Source organism: Staurois parvus, unplaced genomic scaffold, assembly GCF_062004578.1.
Source record: "Staurois parvus isolate SC_StPar_1 unplaced genomic scaffold, SC_StPar_1.0 ptg001043l, whole genome shotgun sequence".
NCBI classification, from domain to species: domain Eukaryota; kingdom Metazoa; phylum Chordata; class Amphibia; order Anura; family Ranidae; genus Staurois; species Staurois parvus.
Genome location: NW_028318839.1, coordinates 7,757 through 16,958, shown reverse-complemented (window position 1 = coordinate 16,958; position 9,202 = coordinate 7,757). Strand labels below are relative to the sequence as shown.

The 9,202-nt window shown below is 49.8% G+C and overlaps 1 protein-coding gene across 1 annotated transcript; it reads right to left on the bottom strand.

Annotated features, from left to right (window-relative positions):
- Nucleotides 1–7,356: 7,356 nt before the first annotated feature.
- LOC149440960 (vomeronasal type-2 receptor 26-like) lies at nucleotides 7,357–8,609 on the bottom strand. The gene has a single exon (XM_089657932.1). It carries the CDS (start codon nucleotides 8,607–8,609, stop codon nucleotides 7,692–7,694), a length of 918 nt encoding a protein of 305 aa, XP_089514058.1. The 3' UTR covers nucleotides 7,357–7,691.
- Nucleotides 8,610–9,202: the final 593 nt, after the last annotated feature.

Sequence of the window (9,202 nt, the reverse complement as noted above, 5' to 3'; positions counted from 1 at the left end):
CAATGGGAGGCCGTACAGGGACCCATGAGACACTGTGGACCTGGCAGCAGCATGAGGAGGCGGTACAGGGGCCCATGACAGATTACGGGCCTGGCAGCAGCATGAGGAGTCGGTACAGGGGCCCATGGCAGATTACGGGCCTGGCAGCAGCAAAGGGAGGCCATACAGCACCCTATGACAAAATGGAACCCACCAGCAGTGTGAGGAGACCTGAAAGTGGCACATGGCAGAGTGTGGCGATGGAGACAGCAGCAATGGGAGGCCGTACAGGGACCCATGAGACACTGTGGACCTGGCAGCAGCATAAGGAGGTGGTACGGGGGCCCATGGCAGATTACGGACCTGGCAGCAGCAATGGGAGGCAGATTACGGGCCTGGCAGCAGCAATAGGGTGCTGGCAGATTACGGGCCTCCCATTGCTGCTGCCAGGCCCGTAATCTGCCATGGGCCCCTGTACCGCCTCCTCATGCTGCTGCCAGGTCCACAGTGTCTCATGGGTCCCTGTACGGCCTCCCATTGCTGCTGTCTCCATCGCCACACTCTGCCATGTGCCACTTTCAGGTCTCCTCACACTGCTGGTGGGTTCCATTTTGTCATAGGGTGCTGGCAGATTACGGGCCTCCCATTGCTGCTGCCAGGCCCGTAATCTGCCATGGGCCCCTGTACCGCCTCCTCATGCTGCTGCCAGGTCCAGAGTGTGTCATGGGTCCCTGTACGGCCTCCCATTGCTGCTGCCAGGCCCGTAATCTGCCATGGGCCCCCGTACCGACTCCTCATGCTGCTGCCAGGCCCGTAATCTGTCATGGGCCCCTGTACCGCCTCCTCATGCTGCTGCCAGGTCCACAGTGTCTCATGGGTCCCAGTACGGCCTCCCATTGCTGCTGTCTCCATCGCCACACTCTGCCATGTGCAACTTTCAGGTCTCCTCACACTGCTGGTGGGTTCCATTTTGTCATAGGGTGCTGGCAGATTACGGGCCTCCCATTGCTGCTGCCAGGCCCGTAATCTGCCATGGGCCCCTGTACCGCCTCCTCATGCTGCTGCCAGGTCCACAGTGTCTCATGGGTCCCTGTACGGCCTCCCATTGCTGCTGTCTCCATCGCCACACTCTGCCATGTGCCACTTTCAGGTCTCCTCACACTGCTGGTGGGTTCCATTTTGTCATAGGGTGCTGTATGGCCTCCCATTGCTGCTGCCAGGCCCGTAATCTGCCATGGGCCCCCGTACCGACTCCTCATGCTGCTGCCAGGCCCGTAATCTGTCATGGGCCCCTGTACCGCCTCCTCATGCTGCTGCCAGGTCCACAGTGTCTCATGGGTCCCTGTACAGCCTCCCATTGCTGCTGTCTCCATCGCCACACTCTGCCATGTGCCACTTTCAGGTCTCCTCACACTGCTGGTGGGTTCCATTTTGTCATAGGGTGCTAGCAGATTACGGGCCTCCCATTGCTGCTGCCAGGCCCGTAATCTGCCATGGGCCCCTCTACCACCTCCTCATGCTGCTGCCAGGTCCACAGTGTCTCATGGGTCCCTGTACGGCCTCCCATTGCTGCTGTCTCCATCGCCACACTCTGCCATGTGCCACTTTCAGGTCTCTTCTCCACTGCTGGTGGGTTCCATTTTGTCATAGGGTGCTGTATGGCCTCCCATTGCTGCTGCCAGGCCCGTAATCTGCCATGGGCCCCCGTACCGACTCCTCATGCTGCTGCCAGGCCCGTAATCTGTCATGGGCCCCTGTACCGCCTCCTCATGCTGATGCCAGGTCCACAGTGTCTCATGGGTCCCTGTACGGCCTCCCATTGCTGCTGTCTCCATTGCCACACTCTGCCATGTGCCACTTTCAGGTCTCCTCACACTGCTGGTGGGTTCCATTTTGTCATAGGGTGCTGGCAGATTACGGGCCTCCCATTGCTGCTGCCAGGCCCCTAATCTGCCATGGGCCCCTGTACCGCCTCCTCATGCTGCTGCCAGGTCCAGAGTGTGTCATGGGTCCCTGTACGGCCTCCCATTGCTGCTGTCTCCATCGCCACACTCTGTCATGTGCCACTTTCAGGTCTCCTCACACTGCTGGTGGGTTCCATTTTGTCATAGGGTGCTGGCAGATTACGGGCCTCCCATTGCTGCTGCCAGGCCCCTAATCTGCCATGGGCCCCTGTACCGCCTCCTCATGCTGCTGCCAGGTCCAAAGTGTCTCATGGGTCCCTGTACGGCCTCCCATTGCTGCTGTCTCCATCGCCACACTCTGCCATGTGCCACTTTCAGGTCTCCTCACACTGCTGGTGGGTTCCATTTTGTCATAGGGTGCTGTATGGCCTCCCATTGCTGCTGCCTCCACCACCACACTGTGGCTCCACACTCTGGTTTTGGCCCCGTGACTGCCCAAATGAGTGAAGTGTGCGGTGATTCTAAGATCGACGGCACTCATCTGCATGTCATACTGACTGACAGTATTATTTCTCTTCCCCAGCAGACTCCAAGGGCATTTAAATTAAAGGTACAGTGTTCTGCACTAATATAAAGGCTCTCTGAAGCCTAGAAACACCCTTTTATAAGTTAAATTTGCAGCGAATATATTCGACTCGAATCGATTTTTTTCCACGAATTCGCCGAATCAGCCGAATCGAATTTTTGAATAATTCGCTCATCTCTAATTACAGTATACCTCCTTCAACAGTGGAACTGAACCTCCTCGTTCCAAATGATTTCTATAACAGTTTTAATAAGAGGATCCTCAACCTGGTGAGTAGAATCCATCATTCTCTCACTGGTCAAAAATGAAATTGTTCTAATCTCTCATTCCAATCATAGAGGCTAGGGGGTGCATTGTCTGAGGCAACAGGCACAGGGCCGCTGAGCACAATTATGATCCCAAACTTTGAACTGCAGGGTCGTGATGTCAATATCTTGTCATACAATACGATGCCTGTGTGGTCAGGCTAACATTGACCAGGAGTATTCTATTATTACAGATCTCTAAAAAGATCTTGTGTGCAAAACTGTTTTTCACAGATTCATTTTTACTGGGAGTTCGAACTATGGAAAAACCCAGCAGAAACTTCTGCTATCACAACAAATGAACAGTTGATTTTTACCAATGAGGATATCTAGAGGAATATTTGATAATGTCAACCTCCAACGTTCAACTTCCCTGCTACTTCTCCAGCTTTCAAGATCCTCAGACAAAGATGCTGTGATGGTAGTCTGGGACTACGTATTTCCACCGGTTGCTTTGATGCTTTAAAGCCCTTCTCAAAACTCATAAAGAGCACATATCAGCAATCGCAATTTTAAATTTCAAGCCCCAAAGATCATGGTTTACGGCACTTAGGAAGATAGTCAAACCACTGATTTTATTGGCAATAAATCCAGTTCTACTAATGCAAGGCAAGCTCCAACACCTAAAACATCAGACTTTGTACGCTGATGGCATTATAATTGAAAGGCAAAAATGTAAGTGTTTAGCTATCTCATATTCAGTCATTGTGACCTTGTTAAAAGCCAGAAAATTATTCTTGAACTCAACCTATTACCGAATTTGGAATGTCTTTCTTTAAATCTGTACATTTCCACTTTGTCTATGTTAACTGATAAGAAGAGGGCTTTAGTCTCTTTAGTGTAACACACAAATACATACACATCCAATATGGCAAAAAATGTTTTAAAACTTTACACCTGTAGGAGTTTTTTTGAACATCCCATCCAAAACCAGAGACACTAATATGGAGATGCCTCCCTTTATGGTTACAATTAGTGATGGTCTTCATGTTTGAGTGGAATGTAAGTTTAAGGTTCTCCTCAAAGTCCATACCAGACCCAGGGGCATATCTGCCGCGAGGCAAACAAGACATCTGCCTTGGGCGGCACTTTTCAGGGGGGCGGGATCGCCCCCAGGCAGAAGGGACCAGTGCTGTCACTGCAAAGGGCTGTGCTTGGCCAGGGGGGCGTGCTTGTGTGCTAGAGCTGGGCGTGTTCGGGCGGGTTCGTGTGTGCTCAGTGGCGAGGATGGGTGAGGAGACAGAGAACCTGTCAGCCATGGAGCCGGCTGGAGAGGGGTTGCCGGGCAGCACATAGAGGACCGTTTATTTCTCTTTTGCTCTATGTGCCGCCGGTCACCTCCCCAATCCATCTCCTGCATGCGGTCAGCTACTGTATGCTCCCCCACGACTGCCCCTCCCTCCAGCACTGCAGGGGATCTGTCAGCATATGCAGTGCCCAGTGCTGACAGTTCCCCCCCTCACACAGACAGGAGAGGAGAGAGAAAGCTGCCCCTCCTCCTCCCATCCTCTCCTCCTGTGTCTGCCCCTCCCACACTTCCTGCCAGCCTTGTGTATTCTTTACGCCTTCTCTCTCTCTCTTCCCCCCTCCCTCTCTCTTCCCCCCTCCCTCTCTCTCTTCCCCCCCTCTCTCCCCCTCCCCCCCTCTCTCTCTTCCCCCTCCCTCTCTCTTTTCCCCCACTCTCTCCCTCTCTGTCTCCCCCTTTCCCCCTCTCTCCTTCTCCCTCGCTCTCCTCCCCCCCCCTCTCTCTCCCCCTCTCTCTCTTCCCCCATCTCTCTCTCGCTCTCTATCTCCCCCCTCTCTCTCTCTTCCCCTCCCCCTCTCTCTCCCTCTTCCCCCTCTCTCTCCATCTATTCTCTCTCTCCCCCCCTGTCTCTTCTCTCTCCCCCTCTCCTCTCTCTCCCCTCCTCTCTCCATCCCTCTCTTCTCTTCCTCCCTCCTCTCTCCCTCCCTCCTCTCTTTCTCCCTCCCTCCTCTCTCTCTCTCCCTCATCTCTCCCCCCTCTCTCTCCCTCTTCTCTCCCTCCCTCCCTCCCTCTCTCTCTCATCTCCCCTCCCTCTCTCTTCCCCCCTCTCTCACCCCCCCCTCTCTCCTTCCCTCCTCTCTCTCTACCTCCCCCTCTCTTCTCCCCTCTCTTCTCTCTCCCTCCTCTCCCATCTCTCCCCCCCTCTCTCTCCCCCCTCTCCCCCTCTCCCCCCTCTCTCTCCCCTCCTCTCTCCCTTCCTCTCTTCTCTCCCTCCCTCCTCTCTTTCTCCCTCCCCCTCTCTCTCTCTCACCCCCCTCTCCCTCCTCTCCCCCCTCCCCCCTCTCTCTCTCCCTCATCTCCCCCCCTCTCACCCCCCCTCTCCTTCCCTCCTCCCCCTCTCTTCTCCCCTCTCTTCTCTCTCTCTCTCTCTCCCTCCCCTCTCTTCCCTCTCTCTTGTCTCTCCTCTCTCTCTCTTCCCCCTTCTCTCTCTTCCCCGCTTTCTCCACCCCCCCCCTTTCTCTCTCCCCTCTTATTATCTTTCTCCCTCCTCTCTCTCCCTTCTCTCTCTACCTCCCATCTCTCACCCCACTCTCTTCTATTCTCTCCCTCATCTCCCTCCTCTCTTTCTCCTTCCCTCCTCTCTTTTTCCCCCTCCCTCCCCTCTCTCTCCTCTCGCCCATCTCTCTCTCTCTCCCCCTCCTTCCCTCCCCCCTCTCTCTCCCTATATCTCCCCTCTCCCCTCCATCTCTCTCCCTCTCTCTTCTCCTCTCGCTTCTATCTCCTCTCTCTCTTCCCTCTCTTCTCTCTCCCTCCTCTCCCATCTCTACCCCCCCCTCTCTCTCCCCTCTCTCTTCAATCCTTCTCTCTCTCCCCTCCCTCTCTCTCTCTCTTCCCCCTCTCTCTCCCCTCTCCCTCTCCTCTCGCCCTCCCTCCTCTCTCCCCCTCTCTCTCCCTCCCTCCTCTCTCTCTCTCTCTCTGATTGGTGTCAGTGGGAGGAATAGTGCCCCATCATTAGTCCCAGTGTGGGAGGAATAGTGCCCCATCATTGGTGTCAGTGTGAAAGTAATAGTACCCCTATCATTGGTATCAGTGGGAGGAATAGTGCCCCATCATTAGTGCCAGTGTGGGAGGAATAGTGTCCCATCATTGGTGTCAGTGGGAGGAATAGTGCCCCATCATTAGTGCCAGTGTGTGAGGAATAGTGCCCCATCATTGGTGTCAGTGTGGGAGGAATAGTGCCCCATCATGGGTCTCAGTGTGGGAGGAATAGTGCCCCATCATTGGTATCAATGGGAGGAATAGTGCCCCATCACTCGTGTCAGTGTGGAAGTAATAGTACCCCATCATTGGTGTCAGTGGGAGGAATAGTGCCCCATTATTGATGTCAGTGGGAGGAATAGCGCCCATCGTTGTCAGTGGGCAGAGCATTAATAGGAAGAGGTGGAGCCTAAATAGGAAGGGGTGGAGTTTACTGATGAAGGGGTGGATCTTAAAAAGAAAGGGGTGGGACAACTTTAGATGTGGGGGGTGCCCGATTTTAGTCTTGCCTAGGGCAGCACAAAACCAAAATACACCACTGACCAGACCCAAAGTGCTTGGTATGGATGGGAGGGGGGACTCCACACCGTTGTTTTTTTAAAATTTTAATTGTCGGGCACTGCTGACAATTCTTTTGACATTCAGCTGTCAGCGGGGAAGCCCACTGACAGCTGAAACATTAAAGAATATTTCATAACTAAAATACTGCATGACTTAATAATATAACTCATGAGGTATTTTAGTAGCTGAACGGTATCTTACTGCATACTCAGATGCTGTAAGATACCGCTCAGTAAATTGTCCCTGTTCGAAGATTGCTGTCAAACTTTCAGTAGTTTCGAATGTTCAACCGTGAACCAAACAGGAGGGTGTTCGGCCCATCACTAGTTACAATAGCCTCCACTCTTCTGGGAAGGCTTTTTACAGGATTTTAGCGTGTGTCTGTGTGAAGTGGTGGCCATTCAGCTTTGCAAAAAATACATTTAATAATATACTGTAAACCTGGGGTTAGCTAGTGCACAATTCCTTCATTTCATGCTTGAATACATTCAATGGGAGGTAGGAGAACTATTCTATAGTCTCAGTAATGGTCAGGCTGGGGAGTATCATGACCTGATGCCACTCATACAAATCAGGACCACGAGTAGGGCATCATGAAGACAGCCTCCATGACAGTGAAAGGTGATCCAAGCATCAGTCTCAACTATATCTGCAGCAGTATAAATAATTCATGAGGTCCCCTGGAGCTCTTCTGCAGTTGCAGTGCACACAAATGGTGTGGTGCTCTTGATTTTGGGGACACCTGCTATTAATTCCCAAGTACAAGATGGGAGCACTGGTGGTACCGATATTGGAACATTTGCAAAATTACTTATGACAGTTAAAAGAACCTGGGGCGGTAAAAAATGTAGAAGGCATGTTAAATGAATTAGGGAGCTTTTGTGTGGCACAAAACATGGGAAACACAGCTGAAGGGATAGAATAGTCTCTTTTCCAGAAACACATATAATATGAATATTCTAAACCCACAATTGCATACTTTGACTACTTTACCTGTTCATATGGAGGACTTTAGGGTGATAAAGGATGAGCATTTATTTGGGAGATAAACTCATAGCAAGAGTACATGTTAATGATAAGCAGAAAAACGAGGTTTAAAGAAAATAATGTTGCCACGTAGGCCTTAATTTTAAGGTTACTAAAAGATGTGTTTGAAATGATTACAAAATAAAAAATGTTAGAGATAACATGAAGCCTCCACATCAGAGACAGCTGGTTGAAATTGTTTAACATTCGTTTCATTTCAATGATTTTCTTTTTCTTCAACTGAGTCTTTTACTACTTTTACAAAATGAAAACATTAAGCAAGAATTGTATTTTTCTAAAACTCACTATCCCTAATTTACAACATTTTATGAGTTGAATGCAGATGTTGCTTTTCTTTGGGATACGGTTGCCTTCACATTCAGTTCTGGCTTGATCAGAATGATGTAACATTTGGGACTGAAGATGGAGCCCAGGAGTCCAGCACTGGAGGACAAGATGGCGAAGACCTCCACAGCCACTGTGTATCTCCCTTTGGTGCTGAGGTAGGCTGGGATGAAGGAGATCCAAACACTACAGAAGACCAGCATGCTGAATGTGATGTATTGAGCTTCATTGAACACATCTGGAAGTTTCCTGGCTAAAAATGCTATAATAAAGCTAAAAACAGCCAGACCTCCCATGTATCCAATCACAATGTAGAAAGCAGTGACAGATCCCTCATTACACTGTAATATTATCTTTCCCATTTCTAACTGGGTGTTATACTCTGGGAAAGGTGGAGACAAAGTCAACCAAAGAATACAAATTACAATCTCTGCTAGAGAGCAGACAATCAGAAGAAATATAGAAAAATGTTTCCCCACCCATTTATTCAGTTTGCTGTTAGGTTTGGTCATGTTAAAAGCTAAAACCACGGTGACTGTTTTAGCCAAAACTGAAGAAACTGCAACAGAAAAAGTTATTCCAAAAACAGTTTGTCGGAGGAGGCAGGAAATCTTTGTTGGACGTCCGATGAACAGCAGAGGACATAGAAAGGACAGGATCAGTGAGATCAGAAGAATGAAGCTGAGGTTCTGATTATTGGCTCTTACTATTGGAGTGTTTTTGTATTTGAAAAACACTCCAGAAACGATAACAGATCCAAAACAGAATGACAAAGCCGTAACTGCAAGAGATAATCCTAATGTATCTCCATAAGATAGGAATTCAGTTGCTCTTTGTATACAGGCGTCTCTTCTCTCATTGGGCCATTGATTCTCCGGACACTTGTAGCATCTTTCCATGTCTGAGAAAAGAAAAAAGTTCAAGCATTTGAAAAAACTGGAGGAGGCATATGTTTGACTGATATTACTGTAATTTCAAAGATACAAACAATCTAATGAATATACTGTAAGCTACATTTATAAGTCCTGTACAGGGGCGGACTGACCTTTTGGAAACTTGGGCACTGCCCGAGGGCCCAGGTTCAGTAGGGGGCCCCATGAGATGCCCCTGGTACCTTTTTCATAGGCTTTTTTGAGTTTGGGCAAGGACACAGGGGCCCCATGACCCCCTATTGCCCGGGGGCCCCATGAGTTGGCAGTCCTCCCCTGGTCCTGTATTGTGTTGTATATAATTTGAAAGGAGGAAGGATCAGATTCTGAATGTTTTAAATCCTTTTCTGTGTTCTGAGGAACCTTTTTATAAAGTAATTGGAAGTATGGGCTTTAAAATGCTAAATTACGTTCATATTTTTGTTTTTTTTTCCATAAAGTCTTTTATTAAGAACAAATGGTATCAACAGCAATAGCATTCCAGAATTATTTTTACATGAAATCATCACAGCAAAAAGAAAGGGGACATTTAGAAAAGAAAAACAGGACACACCAGTTGGTTT